The following is a 22946-nucleotide window of genomic DNA, read 5'->3' as shown; positions in this document are numbered from 1 at the left end:
CTTTCGCGTGCAGTGGGATGCATTTCAGGAGAGGAACACTGAGCAATATGCAAGCCTGATCATTGTCCCAGGGGAAGACATCACCTCATCCCTGAGAACAGCCTGAGTAACGAGTGGTCAGGCCTTGCATTCTGCGCATTACCCAGCAGGAAATGCAGGGGCACTCAGGGCCCATGGTGGATTGTCTCTCCGAACACCTGGGTGACTAGGATCTACTGTACCAGAATTTACTATTTGTAATATGAGAAATCAGCTGAACAGAAAAGCAAGGGCAAGGCCCTCAGAAGAGGTGTTGGCCAGGAGCCAGTGCCTTGCCTCCATCCCCAACAGCTGTGCAGCCTCACAGGGCCCAGCGCCCGGCTCCCCCTGCTCTGTCATCTCACCGTATCTTCTGTCTTGAGGAGCAATGCCTTTGACTATTTGGTCTGAGATGGCAACCAGATATGTTTGTGAGTTTAAGATTTGGTGATCCTCAAGGCAGTAAATAAATTAGGTCCAAGCAGGTTTTATCATAGGGTTAACTAATAGGTTGTGGAACTAGAGCAAACATAGAGAGTGAGAATGCATCAGGAGAGAAAAGGGGCTCAGACTTACACTCAAGGGCTGATAGCAAATTGGGAGGTTGGGAAATTAACATTCATTGAGATGGAAACAGAAGGGCAAGCACCTTCTACTTGCTTAGACCCAGAGAACGTATGATAATTTACTCTCCATCTCCTGAAATCATTTGACGTCCTATTCGAAGGCAATGATGGGCAATGACCTGCGTCTCCTCTTCTCGCCCAGGGTCTGCAGCACGCATCACAGAACAGCACTTGAAAGTGACAGACACCGACTCAGATGAAAGCCAGGTGATGTTCATTCTGAAGGAAGATCCTGGTGCTGGGTGCCTGCAGACAGTGAAGCACGGCAACCTGGAGCAAATCTCCGCCAAAGGCCCCATCCGGAGTTTCTCACAGGCTGACATCCGCCAAGGTCAGCCAGGGGTCCTCAGCCTCCCCAGACTTCCTCAGACTCCACCCACAGTAGCGAATGGGAGTTGAATGCCTGGTAGCCTATGGCAGTCCGCGGTACACTCTTTGTTTTGAATAAGAACTGAGTTATAGCTCCGTTTATTCTTTCCTGACTCCTCAGTTTTTTAAAAACTATCATTCTTGGCTAAAATGTGTTCATCCTTTGACAAAGCATTGATGAAATCTGGGGCTGTTGTGGAGGGGGGAAAATCATTTGACTTGCTGTAATGCTGAAAAGTGTATGTGAGAGAGGGAAAGGAAAAAGAGGTGAATTGGGATGGATTTAGGTGAAAATTATGCCTGCCTTAGGTGAACAATTTATATCTCTTTTCAGCTCCCTGAAGAGCGCAAGTTAATGAACTAAGCAAAATGGAAGGGCATAAATCGGAGGTGCCTGGGGGAGATTACATAGCTCATCCCTCCTCCAGGAAATGCTGATGTCATGTAAAAGCATAAATGTTAAATGCTACGCAGTTACTGCACAGTGCTTTCAGGGGTAAAAAAAAAGGGGGGGGGTGTTACATATTGTGGGGGAAAGTAATCCAACATCTTGTGGTGATGTGCAATTCCATTTAGAGGTGGAAATATGCCCCCAAGGAGCATAAAATAAGGGTCCTGTCCATGTACTAACACATCAAAGTGGTAGCAGCCCAATTCTCATTGGACCTGTCTGTACTTTAATAAAGGGGGCGGAATAAGCAAAGGGAGAGTCATTCCTTAGTTACTCCTTGCATCAGTGTCTCTTTTAAAACATGAGACCAGGCCCCTCTTCCCAGAGACCTGGTTCTAGTTGCATTGCTGGGTGCTTAGAAGTGATGTTGTGGGTTCACAACAGTGTGACACATTGCGCTTCTCCTTTGGATCCTTTTGACTTCTGTGTAGAGTTTGTTTTGTTTATTTACTTGTTGGTTGGTTATATTTTGTGTTCTTCCAAAAATGATGTAAGTCTGTATTGGAAAGTGGAAGTGATGCTTTCTAGGGGAATGTGGGCTGAGCTCTGCACCCTCTTATCCCATGACATGGGTATATACAAGGTCACACCAGTGACGTGGGTATATACAGGGTCACACCAGTGACGTGGGTATATACAGAGTCATACCAGTGACATGGGTATATACAGGGTCACACCAGTGACAGGGGTGTGGTCAGCGCACATTTTCCACATTGGCAGTTTTGCTGATCTAGTTATACATGAGACTTCCTCAGACTCTTTCCCAAAAGCCGAGCCCCAGCTGTAAGCAATGCTATTTCAGGTGACGTTAATAGGAGGAAGCCCAGAGAGGGAGAGGAAAGCAGGAAATGAAAACTTTAGATTAAAATGTCAAAAACAATGTCAAAGTCAGGAGAGTGTTAATTGATTCCTTGGTATGGATACCAATCGAATTACCACCTCACACTTCAGAAATAAGAGCACAAAGCGTTAATAGCAAATCTTGATTTTTGTTGTTGTTGTTCTTTTTACAGGCCAAGTAGAATACAGTCACAGAAAAGGAGAATCTGGTGGGAACTTTGATTTTAAGTTTGATGTGGTTGATGGAGAAGGCAACAAATTGATCAGCCAGTCATTTTCCATCATTGTTTTGGGTAAGGGGGCATTGAGTCTCTAAAAATATGTCAGTGGTTCTGAAGTTAAAGAATCTATACTGTGATTACCTTGAGGCTGAGCCTTTCCTTTACACCCAACTAGTAAGGAAATCTGAGATAATGTCCCCACTGCTCTGTGAAGCTCTGGCTCCTTGGGGTGCTCTCTCTCTTTCTCTCTCTCTCTCTCTCTCTCTCTCTCTCTCTCTCTCTCTCTCTGAGAGCTATTCTGATCTTACCCCAGGGCACCAGATCCAGAATTGAAGAAAGGAGGCTAAAAATATCCCATTTCAAATCACTGTTTCTAATATTTTCAGAAGACAAATCCCCACCAGTCATCACCACCAATAAAGGACTGGTCTTAGATGAAAACTCAGTGAAGAAAATCACCACTCTGCAGCTCTCTGCCACTGACCAGGAGAGCGAGCCGGCAGCACTGACCTACAGAATCACCAGACAGCCCCGGCTGGGCCACCTGGAGCATGCAGGGTCACCAGGTAAGCCTGTCGGTGCTTTATCAAACCAAAGTTGGCATTTAGTCCGTGTTGGGGTAGCCACAGCCTGTGAATACATACACGTAGAATCTATGAATATTTTATTTTCTGCATCACTAATCTTGACCATTATATACTGCCTTGCATTATATTTAGCAAACAGTAGATGCTCAGTAATTACTCACTGAAAGTTGAATAAAAATTTGCAACTTTATAAAAGCAATCTTGTCTTTATAACTAGATTGTCCATTTCTTAGAGCAAACACTGCACCCTGTTCTTCTTTTAAAGTCTTTGAGCACCTGGCTTGGTGTGGATGCGTTGTGCTTAAAATTTTAATTCAGCAAAGAGCAAGTGAGCATGGGTATTGAGCAAGATTCTAGTTTAGCTGCTGCTGGTAAAGAAAAAAAAAGGTAAATAAAACACAATTCTTCCCTTCCAGAGTTTTCTACTGGGTGAGATAAGGAACTTCTTCCCTGCAGATAACCCATAACTCAGGGAAGACTATGGCAGGTGTTTTAAGAACTGCATAAACCTGTTGTCATAAGAGTTCAAAAGGGGAGAGGCTACATGGGGTGGTAAGGTGCCCAGCGGTGGCATTTGGAAGACAGAGTTTGGGCAGACAGAAATTGTGCTATTTCCAGAGATGGGGACAGCATGTGGCCACATTAAAAAAAAATGACTGGGCTAGTTCAGCTAAAGCATATGCTCTGAAAATTGAAATGGATGGGGCTCATTGGTAAATTGACATTTTATGGAGGGTCTTCAAATCTGAGATAATTCCTATTTAATTAAATAGGCAATAGGAAGTTATTGCAGAATTTTGAGGCAGGAAAGGAAGTGAAATTCATCTAGAGTCCAACAGGATGAACCAAAAGAAGGGAAAAGGAGGCAGTGACCGTGGGTAGAAGATTCACATTTGACCAGGTGGGAGCTAGTGAAGCTTCACCCAGGGCACAATAGTGGGACCAGGTAAGAGGAGAATAATGTATGAGGTAATACCTGGTACCTACTAAGTATTCACTGAGCAACAGCCGGTGAAGGAAGGAGAGAAGGAAGGAAGGAATTTCAGGGAGAGAACCGATGGAACATGCCAGTGGAAGGAAGGTGAAGGGCAAGAGACACTTGCCAAATAAACAATCTAAAGTTAGAATTGTCTTTATTTTGTACATCATACAGGCTAGAGGCAGCTGGCAGAATATTTAGATCCTCATTGCTTTTCTTTGTATTTTAGGCTACAGAGTCTTCACTCAACCAGGGAAATAGCAAAATGGGGGAATTACTTGCCCTGATGGTACTGACCATCTAATGCAGGGAACCAGACAGTAAGCAGTCAAGCAAGAGAATACATCATATGTCACTGGTGATGCGTGCTGGGGGAGAAACAAGGACATCACCAGGATGCACAGGGAGCAAGGGGTGAGGGAGGGCCCTCTAATAAGAAGATGACATTTGAACAGAGATCCAAAGAAAGTGAGGGAGCCAGGCAAGCTGGCAGATAAGGAAAGAGCATCCCAGACAGAGGCATCAGCGAGTGTGAACAGAAAGTCAGGATCAGCCCTAACCGGTTTGGCTCAGTGGATAGAGCGTCGGCCTGCGGACTGAAAGGTCCCAGGTTTGATTCCAGTCAAGGGCATGTACCTTGGTTGCGGGCACATCCCCAGGAGGGGGTGTGCAGGAGGCAGCTAATTGATGTTTCTCTCCCATCAATGTTTCTAACTCTCTATCCCTCTCCCTTCCTCTCTGTAAAAAAAATCAATAAAATATAAGCATAACCAATGGACGCAAAACTCTGGGGGGTGAGGGCATGTATGGGAGTGGGGTCGGGGGGGGGCAATGGTAAGATATGTACACATATAATACCTTAATTTAAAAAAGTAAAAGAAGAAAATATATATATATATTAAAAAAAAAAGAAAAAGAAAGAAAGTCAGGATCAACTTGGCACACCAGGTTCCAGACGCAGCAAGGAGACCAGTGTGCCTGTGGCAGTGAGTGAGGGCCAGGGCGGTGGGAGATGAGTTACCAGAGCTAGAGGCTGATGTGGCAGGGTCCACAGTGATGCTAGAGGAAGGAGTGTCATGTGCATATGGTGAGAGGGAATGGGGAGGGATGGACTGGCCAAAACCCTAATGCAAATTGAAGCAGGTGGCCTACCCTTTGTTGCCCAATTCCCTGGGGAGTATGCAGATCAGCACTTCTAAGACCTTGGCTGCATGAGATGTTTGATAACTAATTCATGAGCTAATTGCTTCTGCCAGACTCCTGTCAAGTTGCTGATTGTTTCTCTCCAAAGATGAAAGGGCAGACTCTTGGCTGTTGTGTTGGGCAACTGCATGCTCACTGTGCAGGGCTTTGAAAGGCTCTGAGCTTCCTGCAAGACACTGCCAGTGCCCAGGGCTGGTAAATCACAGCCTCGCTCTTCTCTGACCCCAGGCTCTGCTGAGTCCTGTGTGAGGCTGCTCCAAATTCGCGTTTTTTGGTGTTTACAGTATCACTGTCACTGAGCTTGAATTCTGTCTGCAAAGACCACGCCGGTATGGCTCAGGGAGCGACCCAGAGGGGAACACACTTCTCCCTCCTCTTGGGAAAGTACCTTCTCAAAATAGGGGGATGTCTCGCTCTACCTGGGACTCTTCCTTCACCTGCCCTTTCCCTCCAGGTTTGATTCCCTAATCCAGGTAGTCTCCAGACCCAACCAGTTTTTCTTAATTCACCTGTTTCTGGTAACTCGTAAGTAAACCGCATACTGGATGCAGTCCCCTTCCTGCTGTTCTTGGGGGCTCACACCATTGCTGATAGGGTAGGACTTCCCTGCCCCTCCTTCATTACAAATTCCATTTCATCAGCATCCGCTCCTTCCCTATCTCCCCTACATGCGAATATTTTCATGCACTTGATTCTTTCTAAATGTCAAAGGTCTCCCTTCAGAGGAAATCCATGTTGCTGACTTATCATCCTCTCTTAAGGCAGCTGACTACAGCTTACAGAGCAGCAGCACCTGCCCTGACCAGGTGACTTAGTTGGTTGGAGCATCACCCCATACACCAGAAGTTGTGGGTTCAATTCCCAGTCAAGGCACATACCTAGATTGTGGGTTCCATCCCTAGTCAGGGCATGTACAGGAGGCAACCAAGCGATGTTTCTCTGTTTTTATCTTTCTCCCTTTCTCCTCCCCCCACCCCCCACACCTCCTTCTCTAAAATCAGTAAACATATCCTTGTGTGAGGATTTAAAATTTCTTTTTTTAAAAGAGTGGCAGCACCTCACCCCATTTGTCTCAGATGGTGAGCATGTCTCTGCCAGGAGTGGGGGTTGGGCTGGACCTGGCCTTTCTGAGGGGAGCAGAGCATCTTCTAGGCCAGGGTCTGTAGTTCAGGCGCTGAGCTATCTTGGGACCCGTGCTGCGTGCAGTGATCACTTGCCACTGGTGTTGCAGACATCCTCCTGTGATGGCTCGCTGTGAAGTGGGCTGATTCTCAGGCTGCCTTTCGTGGCCCGCCGATGGTGAGCGATTGCTCTCTGCAGATAGACGGGAAAGCTGTGCGGAGCCTCTTTTCTTCCCCGGAGGCGATGTCACGAGCCATCTGCCTGTGCAAACTGTGGAAGACAGACACCAGACACCAGACCGTGAGGATCTGGGAGTCTAGTCCCACAAGTGCTCTGTCAAGGTTGAGGTGGCCACAACCTCACATCAGGGAGACAAAAGAGTCTCTTTTTCTTGGGAACTCAGAGAAAGGAATTAAATTATTAGGGCAGAAGTGAGGCTGCTGGAATAAAGAGACTTCAAAATACAGTGCCTGAAGCAAGAAGTTTTCTCTTCCTTTTCAGAAAAATCAAGAGGCAGGTGGCCCAGATGGCCCAGGTGGCTCAGTGATCCCCAGCATGAGGCTCCCGTTTCTACTCTAACAACGACTGCAGTTGTGTCCTCCCCCCGCCAGCAGTAAGGGGGGAAGGCCAGGGAGCCCACTTCCGTCCCCTTCCAGGGTATTACTAGAAGAAAGCACATCACTTTTAGTCACATCCAAGTGGCAAGAACAGTCACACCCAGCTGTGAGGTAGCTGGGAGATGAAGACCCTACCTGGGGATTCAGTGGCTTACCTAACAGTCAGGAGTTGTATTTTTAAAATAGGGGAGGAGTTGTATTGGAATCCAGAGATCACCAGCACAGCACTGGTTCCCACCTTTATGTTTCAGAAGTTGTCGGCATGCAAATGAATAGGTGCAGGTGTGTGTTAGCAGCTGTGATAGCAACAAGACAGAGGACAGTAGGAGCCAAAGGACAGCAGTTCTACTGAGAGAGAGGGGTGGGTGAGTCAGAAAAGACTTCCCAGAAGTGATTTTGAGCCAAGGTACGCTTTGGTTTTCTCCTAATGTCAGCCTTTCTCAGTATTATGACCCCAACCAAAATTGTCTTAGTTTGGGTTCTCTGTGAGGGCAGCATGTATGAATCTGCTAGGGCTGCCATCCTCAGTACCACAGACTATGCAGCTCAAACAGAATGTGTTGTCTCACAGATCAGGGGGCTGGAAATCCCAGATTGTGGTGTCAGTAGTGTTGGTTCCTTCTGAGAGAAGGGTCTTTCCCTGGCCTCTAGATGCCATCTTCACGTTCACATGGTGTTCTTTCTATCCTATATAATAAAAGCCCAGTGACCGAAATGGCAGAATGACCAGAGACCAGAATGATCGGGTTGTGGTGGGCCTAAAAACCCCTGGTGGCCCCTTGCCCAGGCTGGCCTGCCCCCCAGTGGGGACCCCCACCCTGATCTGGGGCCCCCATCAAGGCAGGCCAGCTGGCCCCCAACTGTGCACCAGGTCTCTATCCTATATAAGGAAAGGGTAATATGCAAATTGACCCTAACAGCAGAACAACCAGAAAGACCGCTGGACCAGTCACTATGAGGCACACTTACTACCTCTTGGTCCCTTTCCCCGGCCAGCAGGCTCTGATCGCCTTATGGTGAACAGGGAAATAGGGGTGGGTGGCAGAGGACGCAGGGGATGCCAGACCAAGGGCCCCACCCCGCTGGTTGCCCCACATACAGAGGGTGACCCGCGGCGGGGGCTGGGCCGGCAAGAGGGCAGGAACAACCAACCTCTCGATACCTTCTCGCAGCTGTCAGGCACTGATCACTGGGGGTGGGTGGTGACGGGGGGCGGGGCCAGCTGCAGGCAGCCGGGGAAGATGGCCCTGATTGCAGGCCAGGCCTAGGAACCGTACCTGCACACGAATTTCATGCACCAGGGCACCAGGCCTCTAGTATGTGTATATCTAAAGTTTCCCCTTTTATACGGACAATGGTCATATTGGATTAGGTCCCACCCTAGTGACCTCATTACTTCTGTAATGATCCTGTTTCCAAGTAATGTCATACCTGAGGCACTAAGGGTTAGGACTTCAACATATGAATTGGCGGCGGGGGACGGGGGGAGGGGTGGGAAGGCAGCACAATTTAGCCCATAACTGGAGGCTTTGAAAAAAAAGCTGAGAGTCTACCATGGCAAGAGCCTGCGGTGGTTCAGCACTGCTTCTGACATAGCACTGTTCCCATGCACAGGGCCACCCTGGCCGTGCTGAAAGCAGGAGGCCGAGGCAATCGCCTGACCTCCACTTAGGAAGGCAGTTTCTTCAGAGATGCCTTTTTCCCACACCACTCTCCTGACCTGGACGGAATGTTCTCTAATGTGCTGGCCTTCTGAGGGAATTGGAAAAGCTGACAGGGTTAATGTGGGTCCCTGTAATACTGCCAGAGACGTAGTGTAGCCAGTAGGTTGGTGACTGCAAATGCCTTCCATGGGATTAAAAGCCTGCAACCTTTCAAACAGTAACTACCTGCTGTGACAGCCAACAGGGAGAACATGTTATTGGAAACGCCATCTTGGTGGTGAGCAAGTAGCTGAAGTTTTCCAATGCCCAATTAGCAAAGGCGGGGGGTGGCGGGGAGAGGTGGTACATAGAGATTGAAAATTCTGTGCTCAATGGGTAGGGCCTCAGATATTGATTATAGTGGGTGAGCTAAAATCAATTACCAAAAAGTTTTGAGTACCTGCTGTGTGTGAGGCACTCTTGTAGGTGCACGTTGGTGAGGAAACCACCAAAATGCTTGTCCCCTTGAAGCTTGCATTCTAGGTGCAGCTTATTACTCTCTGGCACTTAATCATGAATATCATTTAAATAATAATAGTAAGTACCCCATCAAAACCAATATTTCAGATAAAAAAAAAAGGTTATGGCCAATCAAGTATAAGAGACAGTTCAATTCAGAAATATTACAATGGTGATATTTAGTGGTAAATATATGAGTGATTCTTGTGATTCCATACTATGAGTGCTTTTTGTGATTCTTTACTACTTTTCTGTGTTTTTTTTACATTTTCTTTAATAGCCATGTATTACTTTTATATTGAAAACAATTAAAGGATAAGGGTGATACCCAAGAGGCTCCTTATCTAGCCTGAAAAGTCTAGATGAGTTTTATAAAAACGTACTCCTAGCAGGCATAACCTTTGGAGTTAGACAACCTGATCTCCAGTTCCAGCTCTGTCCCCCTATTAGATGTGTGACCTGGGATAGGCCACATTGCTACTCTAATTGCATCGCAGTCTCCTAATCCAGTGGTCGGCAAACTGCGGCTCGCAAGCTGCGGTTTGCCGCTCTGTTGACTAATGAGTTTGCTGACCACTGGTAGACTAAATGTTACCGTGTAGTAGGAAGCTGTGAGGATTAGGCAATTGTGGCATATTGTGTGCGAAGAAGTAAAGGGTAGTATATGACAGTGGTCGGCAAACGCATTCGTCAACAGAGCAGCAAACCGCGGCTTGCGAGCCGCATGTGGCTCGTGAGCCGCAGTTTGCCGACCACTGTCCTAATCTATCAAAATGAGGTAACATGCCAACCTTGACCTCCCAGAGTTGTTAAAAGATGAAACCTAAAATATATAAGCACGCCTGCAATAGTATTCTCCACAGTAGGTGTTCAGTGTCTTCTAGTTAGAAGTGGGAAAGGCGCCCTAAGATGAAGCCCAGGGCTCTCATGCACTGCTGTGGGAATGGAAAGTGGTCCTGCCTTCTTTGGAAAACAGTTTCTCGGTTTCCTAAAAAGTTAAGCATGCACCCAAGATGTATTCCAGCCATTTCACTCTTAGAGATTTGCCCAGAAACCATGAAAACTTAGGTCAGTACAAAGACTTGTACAGAAATGACCGTAGCAGCTTTATCTATAATAGCCACAAATGGGAACTAACCTAAATGTTCATCAACACATGAATGCATAAACAAACGATGGCATATCCACATAATAGAATACTACCTAGTCATAAAAAGGATGAACTGTTAACACGTGGTACAATATGGATAAATTGAAAAATGATTATACCAAGTGAAAGAGACTATGCATAAAATAGTACATACTGTATGAATCTATTTATTTAAAAAAATCAGAAAAAATGGCAACTAATCTAGAGTGACAGGAAGCAATTTATTGATTGCTTTGGGATAGGGTAGGGGATGGGAAGAATGGAAGAATTATCAAGTGTCAGCTGGAAACTTTGGAGGTGATGGATATGTTCACTATTTTGATTGAGGTGGTGGTTTTATGGATATGCCAAAGCTTATGAAATTATACATTTTAAATGTGTGCTATTTATTATATGTCCATTTCCTCTCAAAAATGTTTTAAAAATTAATCCTAGTGCTTCCTTCCCAAGAGGAAGGAAAATCCTATCACCTTCCTCAGTCAGGCCTAGGTTCTCATAAAGAGAAGAGTGAATTAGGTGACCAGTGGATTGTGAGAATCCAGACAAGCATTTCCCCATGAGCTATGAGGAGGGAGTCACCGCAGGGGAAGAGATTTAAATTTCTCAGCGCAGCCAGTCTGAAGTTATTAAATTTTTAAAGAATGGTATGGATTTCTGTCCAGACTACAAGACAAAGCTATAAGACAGGGGGCTACATTTTTTTGCCTGTCAAGAACTCATGTAGCAAGCACAGAAATATAAAATGCCTCATCAAAAAATTAATGCCCCAGTATCAGGAGGCTGTTGTATCTGGGCGACAAATTTTAGATGATAAAGAAAGATGCAGATGTAAACCATGCAGGTTTATTAATTTTTAAGGATGGCAGTGATACTGGTGTCACAGTCAAAGTACAGTTTCTGGGTTTGTGTGTGAGTGTTTTTTTTTATAGGAAAGCTACGCTGCTTTTGCCAGGATTTACAATGACAAATAATAAATCCTAGGCATCAGCAAATGAATTGCAGGACCAAACAGAAGGATTAGATCAAATGGATTAATACCCCAACACTCACATTAGGCAGAGGGAATTGGTGCTGAGGGTCTAAAAGATGTGATTTGTTTCAGTCTTGGCTGGGACCGGGGAGTAAGTCCCAGGGCCCTAAGATGGAAGCAAGAATTCTACACTAATTGTTGTTTGACATTTAAAAACATAGAGATAGTATTCACTTGTGGGATACTTTAGCATTAATTATTCAAAATCACTTTAGATTTTTGTACTTTCAAAGTGACTCTAAAAAAATGAGTATGTTTTCTATCATGTTGTTAAAGGGTAGTGGTTTTCTGGGTCGTTTTAGAGTTGATATAGAATGATCGCCCAAAGCCCAGAGCCATGCAGTAAGTCTACTGTCAGCCCGGCCGACATGGTATATGAGAAGCTAGAATCACAGACCTGGAAAGGGACCTTGAAGAATTTCCAGTGGAAACTGTGGAGGCTGGGGAAGCCCCACCAATCACAGAAACAAGGCTGTGGTTTAGCCAAGCCCTATTAGTCCAGGGTTCCCATTGCACAATATTAAAAATTAGGATAGGTTTTCAGAAAGGGCTATGAGGCTATGGGGGAATATAAAACTTAAGAGAGAGGAGTTTGGAGAATAAGGCAAGGTCTCTACCTTTCACAGATTTGACCTGCATACATAAGCCCCAAGAGAAAGGAGAGTAACATTTATTGAGCACCTGCTGTTGGCTTGGCACATAGTAGAAGCCTGGATAATTACGTTAACATGTGCTCCCACAGAACATATGCTGTTGTAGAAAAAAACAAAAAAGAGTAGGCAAACAACTCTAACACCAGGTCTCAGGGAGAAGCGCATAAATGCTAGGAAACAAATACCAAGGACTCTCTCTCGTGAGCACATGCTGTTTCCCCAGCCTCAGAAGTATGGCGAGCATTTTCACATCCTTTCTCTGTTTCTCTTCTTCCCTTTTGCCAGGTATCCCGATCACTTCTTTTACTCAGGCTGACCTGGCTTCGCGAAACGTTCAGTATGTCCACTCCAGTGAGTCCGAGAACCATTCAGACGCCTTCAGCTTCACGCTCTCAGATGGAGTCCATGAGGTAGGCGAGGAGCTGGATTCCCTTAGCATCTGCAGGGCGGCTGGTGCTGTCTGAGCTTCACTTCCCTCTGCTCTCAGCCAAGGTCAGGCGGCTTCTGACAGCCCCTGGGGTCTTGTCCAAGAGAATTCATTTTTGGGTTCCTGCTCAGTCCATCATGTGAGGAATGGTGTGAAGGGGAAAGTAGAGGCCACCTACCTTCTATTGGGTGGAGCTGGGGGCCTGTGTCTCTCTAGCCTGCATGTGGCTGCCATTCTAGGTGACCCAGACGTTCCACATCACCATTCGCCCTGTGGATGACTCGCTGCCCGTTGTACAGAACGTGGGGATGCGGGTGCAGGAGGGAGTGAGGAAGACCATCACGGAATTTGAGCTCAAGGCCGTGGATGCGGATACAGAGGTAAAAAACGTGCCCCTGGGTTCTCTGGCTGAATGAGAAGCTGATCTGGTGAGTCCAGCGGCTGCTTTGTGACTGAGCATCCCGAGGGGAGGGCAGGGGGGTGAGGTTAGTACAAGTATCCTTGAAGGACTGGAAACCTGAAGAGACCACAGCCCTCTGAAAAAGAGGAAGTGAATACATTTGCATCAAATTGCTTTTAAACCCTTTCTGGAATCCTAAGTATGCTCTCCCTCTCCCCTGATTACATGTAACAATCTTTTTAACATGCTGAATTTTTATCATGATTTATAGAAAATTATTCCTTATTAGCATGAACAAGGATTTATGGCACCTATATATCTTTCCCTTTTTTCTTTTTAATTTTATATTTATTGGTGAAAGTATTATAGATGTCCCATTTTTCCCCCATTGGTCCCCTCCACCCTGCTCCTGCCCCCTCCCAGGCCTTCACTGCACTATTACATTGTGCATATTATATTGTCTATGTCCATGGGTTATGCATATCTTATATAATAAAAGGCTAATATGCAAATCAACTGAACGACTAGTCGCTATGATGCACACTGACCACCAGGGGGCAGACGCTTAATGCAGGAGCTGCCCCCTGGTGGTCAGTGTGCTCCCACAGGGGGAGCGCCGTTCAGCCAGAAGCCCTGAGCCGAGCTCACAGCTGGTGAGCGCAATAGTGGTAGCAGGAGCCTCTCCCGCCTCCGCAGCAGTGCTAAGATGTCTGACTGACAGCTTAGGCCCACTCCAGTCGGACATCCCCCGAGGGGTCCCGGCACTGAGGGAACCTCCCAAGTGCACAAATTTTGTGCACCGGGCCTCTAGTATGCATATGAATTCTTTGGTTAATCTCTTCCCACCCCTCCTTTCATCCCCCCCTTCCCTCTGAGAATCATGTCTGTTGCATCGATCACATGATCTCACTTATATGTAGAATCTAATGAACTAAAGAAACTGGCAAAATAGATCTTTCCCTTTTTTTAATTTTCTTCATTCAGACTTCTCTGGATGACAACTCATTATTACAATTTAGGCATCCTCAGAGAACTAGGCTTTATATAGTAAAACAGAGCCTGTAGAGACAGAACTCTCATTCTCATGATGCTTTCACATAAAAGCGTGTAACCTCTGGCACAATTTAGCTCCCATAAGAGCACCACAGCAATTATTAATTAGTTCTATGTGCACTCTACCCTCTGCCAGCGCTCTTTCATTCATCTGTTCACTCTTTCAGCAAATAGTCATTACCTACCCGTGCCGGCTCTGCTCTAGATGTGAAGGACAGAGCCGTGAACAAAACACATAAAGTTCCAGCCTTAGGGAGTTTTCAACCTTTGTTGAGGAAGACAGACAATAAAGAAAGAACATATAATACCATGTCAGATATGTAAGTGCTATGAATAAAACTAAAGCAAGCTAAAGAAGATAGAGATTGTGCTATATTAGACAGAGTGGGCAGGGAAGGCTTCTCTGAGGAGCAGAGCTATGAAGCAGAAGAGCAAACTATGCAGTCATCTGGGAGCCTCATTCCCTGGGCAGAAGAACCAGAAGTGCAAAGGCCCTGGGGTCAAGTGTGCTTGGGACTTTTGAGTTACAACAAGAGGCCAAGAGGTGGGAACCTAGTGAACAAGCAGGAGAGGGGAAGAGCGGGCTCAGAGAGGAGTCCTGGGACCAGGTCACAACGGGCCTGGTTGGCCCAGGAAGGCCTTTTCATTTTATTCTCAGTTGGTGGGAAATCATTGGAAAGTCTTGAGCAGGGTTTTCTACCTCTATTTTTGCTTCTATGTGTCGCCCTAGAAGCAGTGACTAGAAATGGGAAATAAACTTCTGTTCTGATGCATATGGGATTCTGGATATAAGAGTTTTGGGAAGTGGGGGGAAATGGATGGAAAATAAATGAATAATTTTTTAAAAAAATATTTTATTGATTTTTTACAGAGAGGAAGAGAGAGGGATAGAGAGCTAGAAACATCGATGAGAGAGAAACATCGATCAGCTGCCTCTTGCACACCCCCTACTGGGGATGTGCCCGCAACCAAGGTACATGCCCTTGACCAGAATCGAACCTGGGACCTTTCAGTCCGCAGGCCGATGCTCTATCCACTGAGCCAAACCGGTTTCGGCAATGAATAATTTTTAAAGGTCTAGTTCCTATCATCCTGGGAGAGGTTAAAGATTCAGGCTTTCCCCTCTGATCCCCCCGCAAAGGACAAATGTAAATGTCGTAGTCTTACAACTGAAGGCACCAGAATATAAATTCAATTATAGTAACCAATATAATTTACCTCCTTAGTTTTATTTTTGATAGCCATAAAAAATGCAGTTCTTATTTTATAAATGTCTTTAGGTTTGACTACACTTGACCACCTGTTGGCCATCACTGACACATCTGGTTTCTCTTAAGAAAGTCCCTTCTCCTCTTGCTTTTTGCCTCCTCCACAGGCCGACTCTGTCACGTTCACCATTGTGCAGCCCCCACGGCATGGCAGCATCGAGCGAACCACCAATGGGCAGCATTTCCAGTTCATCTCCACCTTCACCATGGAGGACGTCTACCAGAACCGAGTCAGCTACAGCCACGATGGCAGCAACTCCCTCAAAGACTGGTTCACCTTCACGGTTGCTGATGGGAAAAACCCCTTCTTTATTGTTGAGGAAGGAGGGAAAGAGGTGAGGGGGAACAACGGAGGGGGAGGCATAGCAGAGCATGCCAGAGGTTGTCGAGATCATGGCATTTCAAGGCCAAGGACAGCCTTGTTTTAGTTCTTGTTCTGTCACTTATCAATTGGCCTTCGGCAAATCACTTAGCTCCTCTAAACCTCCTCGTGTCATCTGCAGAATGGATACAATAATAATCACCAGCTTCAATTAGATGAGGGTTCAAAGAGATAATCCATAGTAAGTACTTAACACAATAGCAAATTATGAGCACTTTCAATAGAAGTTGATAGTTATTGTTATTATTCTGTTATTATTTCTCCTTTCCTTTCATTTTTCTTTCATCTGTTTTTTACTAATTTCATATGGTTCTAGATTGTCTTTCTCTCTTATATGTCCCCTTAGTCAGCTGAAGTTTCTTAGTCTCATGAAGAATAACAATGGCTAAGAGTACAGTTTCTGCATCCAGAAGACACTGATTTAAATTCTAGCTCTGTCACTGACTGGCTGAGTGACTTTGCAAGTCATTTAACCTTCCTAAGCCTCAGCTTCCCTATCTATAAAATGGGGGTGATACCACCTTCGTAAGTATATAAAGCACTTAGCCCAGTGCCATACACAGGAACATGCAATCAACTGTGGCTGTCATCATCATCTGTGTCATCATTTTAGAATCAGCAAGTGAAACAGGTAAAGACTTTGGTCTTGAAGTCATGCAGCCATTCAGCTTTATTTCTTTAAGAGAATTGTTCCCTTCTGATATCCAGGCACCTGGAAGAAACATTAAGACAGCCCCTGCACTACCTCCCCTGCTATTTTTACTCACTCCTTCATTCCTTAGCCGGGTGTCCTGCAGTCCCACACCCTCTGCTGGGAATAACGGCAACCCAGGTAAAAGGTAAGCATGGACTCCGGTCCGCTCCGTCCTGCAGTCCCTTTCAGACTTTGGTGGTGAATGGGGATGGCTCCTTTGTGGGAGAAAGGCCTTCCTGCACCCTTTAGAGACCGACAGCCTGTGAGAAGGTCGTTCTCAGTGAGTCGAAGAGTCAGGATTCCCCTGCCCCTCGGGGTCTGCGAGGCATCACCCCCGGGGAGCCCATCGCTTTTATTCTCCCTCCTGCACTGCAGCTGCTCCCAGTTAGCGTGACCTTCAGAAGAGAAAAAAGATTTCAGGATAAATCAGCAAGACGGCTACCTCTCTGATAAACATAAAAGGTCACTGCAGGTCTCCAGAGGGACCCTGTTATTTTACGAATGGAAATTGCTTACAAGGAGGGTGGTAGGAGGTTGAAAAAGCCAGCATCTGCTGCCCTGCGTGGCAGCCGCCTTTTCCCCTCCCACAGGGAGGTGCCGCGTGTGTGTTGTGTGTGTGGATGTGGATCCGTCTGAGTGAGATGGAAATTATAAACCAAAGTTTCTTTTCATTGTCTCCACAAATATTTTATTCTTTTTTAATTTAAATCCTTTATTGTTTCAAGTATTACATAAGTCTCCTTTTTCCCCCATTGACACAAATATTTTATTTTTAATTTCTTCTCCCGTTTTTCCCCATATAGATAGTTCTCTCAAAAAAAAAAAAAAAAAAGGAACAAAAAAGGGGGAAAGAAAATCTCTTTCCAGGAAACCTCTTTCTATATTTGGCAGAGTTCCACCTGGAGACGTTGACATTAACATTTTAATGATGGTTTTCTTCTGCCTCTCAGGAAGAATTTAACAGGAGTAATTGAAAGGAAAATGTTTTGTTTATTGTTTCACCTCAGGGTAACATTGAACTCACTACATGCAGAGGTGTGTAAACGTCAGCTTCCACAGCAGATGAAGTCCCAGCCCGGTGCCCCTGGTTTCTCGCTCTCCTTCTTATAGGGCCCTTCAGCAGGCAGTATTCTCCCTGAGCCTCAGGCCAGGGGTGCTAAGTGCGCCCACTCTGAAGTGTCAACTGATTTCAGGGTTCCAGACCTGACAGTTCAGATGTCTGTGAATGATGAGTTTTTTTGTCTCTCTCCCTGCTACCCCCCCCACCCCCCCCCCACCCCCAGATTATGACAGCAGCACCTCAGCAGTTCCGAGTAGACATCCTCCCAGTGGATGACAGCACCCCGAGAATTGTCACCAACCTGGGGCTCCAGTGGCTGGAGCATGTGGATGGCAAGGTAAGGCCCCTCCATCGGCCAATCCCACACTCACCAGCTTGGGCAGTAGCCTTGAACATGACGATAGCTTATGACTAGAACTCTGGCTCAAGTCATGTTTATTCCCCCCTAAGTGAGCTGATATTCCTGAGATTGGAAAGCTTCATTCATGGGTTTGATTCGGATTGTATATAGTTCTTATACAACGACTCCCAAATATAGTAGCTCAAACCAAATAGCAGTTATTTCCCCCTCACATTTAGGGTGGAAGTCTAGGGCTCTGAATGATAATTCAGAGGCGCAGGTTCCTTCTCTCTTGCCGTTCTGCCATCACTGGCCTGTAGCCGTTGACTGGAGTTACCCTAATCTCTTCAGTTAGTCATCAGTATTTTAGTTCATGGGAAGAGGAAAATAGAAAAGTAGAGAACAAGGAATATATAGATATTTTAATCCTCACCTGAAGATATTTTTCCCATTGCTTTTCAGAAAGGAAGGGAGGGAGGAAGGGAGGGAGGAGAGAGAGAGAGAGGATAACATGAATGTGAGAGAGACGCATTGACTGGTTGCCTCCTGCATGTGCCCGAATGGGTGGGGAGTGAACCAGAAACTCAGGTATGTGCCCTTGACCAGGAATCGAACCGAATACCGTTCAGTGTGCAGGCTGATGCTCTAACCACTTAACAACTCTAGCCATGGCAAGGGCAAGGGATATATTTTAAGCAAGTGGTACATCTCTTGCACTCATATTATTTTGGCAAGAAATGGTTCTTATGGGCCCATCTGTTGCATGGGAGGCTGGGAAATAGAGTGTCTAGCTAGCTGATCAGCCAGGTGCCCAGCTAAAAGCTTGTTAACTAGAAGAAGGGAAAGATAGATTTAGGGACATATCTGGAATATGCCATTAATGGGAAAGAAGTAGTAGGTTAGAAAAATCTCTGACAATGTATATCAGATTGCTTAAAACCCAAATACCGTATTTTCTGGCGTATAAGACCCCTGAAGTTTGAGAAGATTTTCCTGGGTTAAAAAGTCGTCTTATACACTGGAAAATACGGTATTTTTGTAGGTGAATGTCCTCAGAGGAATACTTTAGAAATTTCATTCTCCTTCTCCTAAAGCCCAATTTGGTCATTTTAAGATATGCCATAACCATGTCTAGCATTAAATTCCTGTCCCCACCCAAACACACACACAGTTCTTGAGTTCAGTTAGAGAACTGGTTTCTTTCTTTGTGTGTGGTTTTCCCTCTAAGAGGTAGATTTTCTTGTCTCTATGGAGCTTATTAGTTGGTTGTATAGGCATACTTCAGAGATATTGTGGGTTCAATTCCAGACCATTGCAATAAAACGAGTATCTCAGTAAATAGAGTCATAACCTTTTTTGTTGGTGGAGGGTCTTGCCTTCAATTTCTGAAACACACAGCATCTGTGAAGCACAATAAAACAAGGTATGCTTTTATATGTAGGTGTTATGCTATAGCTTTCCACCAAATTTATCGGAATTTTTAAAATGTGTCAAACAAAATTAGTATCAATTCTTTTGCCCTACTTTATTTACTTTTTTCCATATTCAGAACCATCTCACTCTCTTCTAAACCTCCGCAATTCTACTTCCCACCCCTACCCTACTGCAGGGACTCTTGTCAGAGTCACCAATGACCTCTATTTTGTCAAGTCCAAAGGTCACTTACATGTCCTTATTTTCCTAGAGTTAATAACATTTAATACTATTGACTACCTCTTTCTTCTCTCAACCTTTGCTCTCATTAAATATTTTTTGAGTGAGTTAAAATATAGGCAGTATATTTGGGCAAAATTGGGGTATCATATGTGTCTTACTCACTTGCAAGCATTGCATTTGACTCCTGATTTTCAGGAGTGGCCATCTTTCCTGTGTTGTATCATTCTTTCAAAGTCCCCACCTTCTTTAAAGGCCAAGCTCAAATTTTACCATCTCAAATCTCTTCTGCCCCAGTTCTTATGGAATTATCTCTCCCACTCCCAAAAAAGTGCATAGCACTCTTTTATTTTTTTTAATTTCCCGATATAGCTCTTGCCACAGCTACATTGCTTATCAGCCTTTCTTTCCCATTAAAGTGTGAACACATCGAGGGCAGAGGCCGGCTGGCTTTTATCCTTAGAGCCTCTTCAATACTGACAAAGTTTTCTGTGCAGTAAATGCACTCAGTCAATCATTGTTGAGCTGAATTAAATCTGCGTCACTGGGTCTTGTTCTTGCTTTATTCCCACAACAGGAGTTAAATTTAATGGGTTTCTATTCCAGGCAACCAACTTGATCACCAAGAAGGAACTGCTGACCCTGGACCCGGACACGGAAGACCTGCAACTTGTCTATGAGATCACTACGGGCCCCAGGCATGGCCACGTGGAGAACAAGCTGCAGCCTGGCCGAGCTGCTGTGACCTTCACACAGGGTGGGGCCTCGGGGAACTGGGAAATGGGAGGAATCTGTTCTACCACCACTCTCACCCCTATGTAACCTATATACAAACAAACACCTTTTAATGTCTAACCATCCAACTTTGGAATCTTACTTCTCTGATTTTTTTCCTGTTACTCTGAATTATGTGCCCCCCCCCCCAAAAAAAAAAAATCACCTTTACCATGCTTCTTCAACTCCCAAATTGCTCTAGGTTTTGGCCAGGTTTTCTGGAAGGGATCTTGTGAATGCTTGGTTTTCTTTAAAAACAAAACACAAAAACAGCCACCAGGCTTTATGAAAGATCCGTGATCCGGTGTGGTTTATTTTTTGTTCTCTAAGGGTTATGGACATTTTTTAAAGTCTTCAGCAAAGAAATTAAAATCAATGTGGGCAGATTCCTTAACAGAAATGTTTTCCTGCTTTGAATCATATTAAGCAGACCATTTTGTATTTTCATTTCCCAGACATCTCTTGGGGTCTTCTAGAATCTAGATGACTTCTGAGGAAGGACTTCATTGGGAGCAGTTACGAGAAACTGCCTGTTATGACTCATGTGTCGAATTTCCTTTTTCTCTCTGTCCTCAGTCTTCTGGGCTCTCCGAGCCCATGTTACCTGTGCTTTGTGTGGGGGCTGTTTTAATCCAACCTTAGCTTTTCTTAGTAACACATGCCTTCCAAGGAACCTTATTAGAAGGGAGTGGTGTGGATATGAGCATATGTACACAGAGGATGGGGTCGAAGACTTTTCTCTGTCAGCTCTCAGATCTGCTGCTAACATTCTATAGACATTTATTGAAGTGCATTTTTGCCAAGACCTGGAAATTCTCATTTACAATAGCATAGTGTATTTCCTGTATATAAAGATAGCTTTTTGTCACACAGAGCTACAGGATCTTATTTTTGCATCTGGCAGAAACAGTAATTTTTAAGACTATTATCCCTTTTTGTTCTTGGGAACACATGTTCTGTCCATGACCCATTAGAAGAATAGACTGAGTGTGTCAGTGTGGACAGCTATGGGGCTGTTTTTATAACCCCGGGCTAATGCACTGTGTCTTTTTTTCCTCACAGAGGATGTGAACTTGGGGTTGATTCGTTACGTGTTGCATGAAGAGAAGACCCATGAGATGACGGATAGTTTTCAGTTTCTGGTGAAAGACAGTAAACCCAATGTGGTCAGAGACAATGTCTTCCACATCCAGTGGTCCCTCATCAGCTTTAAACATACTAGGTACAAGAGTCATTGTGTCTTCATTCTTGAGAAATGAGTCAGGCAAGCAGAGGATCCCGGGCAAAGCACTCTGTGGGTCAGCTGTCGTCATCTGATGAGGGGGTGGTGATAACAATAATAAAAGTAATAATTGTACCAAGTATTTCTTGACTACTGTAAGTATCAGGCACTGAACTAAGCCCTTGGCCTACATCACCTTAATACTTGCAATTATGAGATGCATACTATTGTTGCCCCTGCAACAACAAAGCAGTAGAGACAGAAAGAGGGTTACTTGCCCAAAGTCGCATAGCTTAATCAGCAGTAAAACCAGGATATAAGTAACCAGAAGATACTGGCATTGAACTAGCAGATTCTTCACAACCCAGGGGCAGAATTTCAGAGACTACCTTTTTGTGTGTTTGTAGCTACAATGTCAGCGAGAAGGCGGGGTCTGTCAGCGTCACAGTGCAGAGGACTGGGAACCTGAACCAATACGCCATAGTCCTGTGTCACACGGAACAAGGCACGGCCAGCTCCAGCTCCAGGATCAGCTCCCAGCCTGGGCAGCAGGACTATGTGGAGTATGCTGGCCAGGTAAATGGGCGAGAGGGCCTCTGATTCCTGAACTGCCTGCAAGGACTGTGACGAGCTTGTAGGCTACTGTGGCACCTTCCAATTTTCTCTTATCCCACCTTCCTTTCCATTGGCAGCTTTCCTCAGTAATTTTCCTATCTTCAATTCTCACAGTACTTTGTTCTTCATGGTCTGCCTAAAATCCATTGACATTCTAACTGCCGAAACTTAAATTGTTGTCTAGCTTCTCAATCTATATTTTGCTTCATGACCAAAAAAAAAAGTCTCCAAGGCATCATGTTCTACACTAGGCCTTCGGAATTCTAACCTTTTCTCTCCATTTTCTTTACCTGAAGGGAGGGAGTGTGGGGAGACCAGTTGGGAAGCTTTTGGATAGGCTGGGTGAGAGATGATGGGAGCTTAAGCTGCAGATATAAAGTGAAGGGGGAGAGAAGTGGATTGATTCAACTGATGAGGAAGCCATCAATTGATAGGACTTAGCAGTGGATTAGATAGTGGGGCAGAAGGGAAAGTGGATGATGAAGCCCCTTGCTGGGAGGGGACACCATAGAAGAGCAGGATTGGTGAGGGGGTGATCTTGACTTTGCTTTGAACATGGTGAGTGTGAGTTGCCTTAGAGCCATCAGTGGACTGCTATATACATCAGTAGAGAGTACAGAGAGGAGTTCTGGGGTAGGGAGATAAATTTGTCATCTCTATATAGAGCAGTGGTATTAATTAGTGTCAGGGTGGAGTGAGAGAGAGAAAAAGGGGAGAGTGAAAGCAAAAGAGAAAGGAGCAGACTTAAATAGTAAGCTCCTTTATGGCAGAATACCCTGTTATTGTCACCTTTTATGTATGGCACAATGCCTGGCACTTATTAGGTATTGATTAAATGTTTTTTCAAAGTAATTTCATTATTCTTATCGCAACATAAAGTAACAGGAACCATAAAGAGGAGAGGGCTTTCTTTGAGTCATTTCAGCAGAACTAAGCTAAGGCCGCTTATGTCAGATTTAAATGAGGAACTAGAAGAGTCCTAACAAAATGATAAAAAGGGGTATGTATTCCTGTTTTTCAGGGAAAGATA

General features: G+C 45.0%; 1 protein-coding gene across 2 annotated transcripts in view; it reads left to right on the top strand.

Moving 5' to 3' along the window:
• The window catches only part of FRAS1 (Fraser extracellular matrix complex subunit 1), a 439997-nt gene that overhangs the window by 359737 nt on the left and 57314 nt on the right, over positions 1-22946 (top strand). For both annotated transcript variants that reach the window (XM_079772302.1, XM_079772303.1), the window contains exons 45-54: positions 787-975; positions 2478-2597; positions 2912-3091; positions 12314-12438; positions 12695-12835; positions 15284-15511; positions 17536-17649; positions 19912-20062; positions 21142-21301; positions 21709-21877. In XM_079772302.1, the coding sequence (XP_079628428.1) occupies positions 787-975; positions 2478-2597; positions 2912-3091; positions 12314-12438; positions 12695-12835; positions 15284-15511; positions 17536-17649; positions 19912-20062; positions 21142-21301; positions 21709-21877 (1577 nt within the window). The remainder of the gene's footprint in view (positions 1-786; positions 976-2477; positions 2598-2911; positions 3092-12313; positions 12439-12694; positions 12836-15283; positions 15512-17535; positions 17650-19911; positions 20063-21141; positions 21302-21708; positions 21878-22946) is intronic.

The sequence above is a fragment of the Cnephaeus nilssonii genome (genome assembly GCF_951640355.1).
Source record: "Cnephaeus nilssonii genome assembly, chromosome: 1".
NCBI classification, from domain to species: Eukaryota; Metazoa; Chordata; class Mammalia; order Chiroptera; family Vespertilionidae; genus Cnephaeus; species Cnephaeus nilssonii.
Note: the sequence above shows the minus strand (reverse complement) of the source record. Positions and strands in the feature narration are given on the sequence as shown.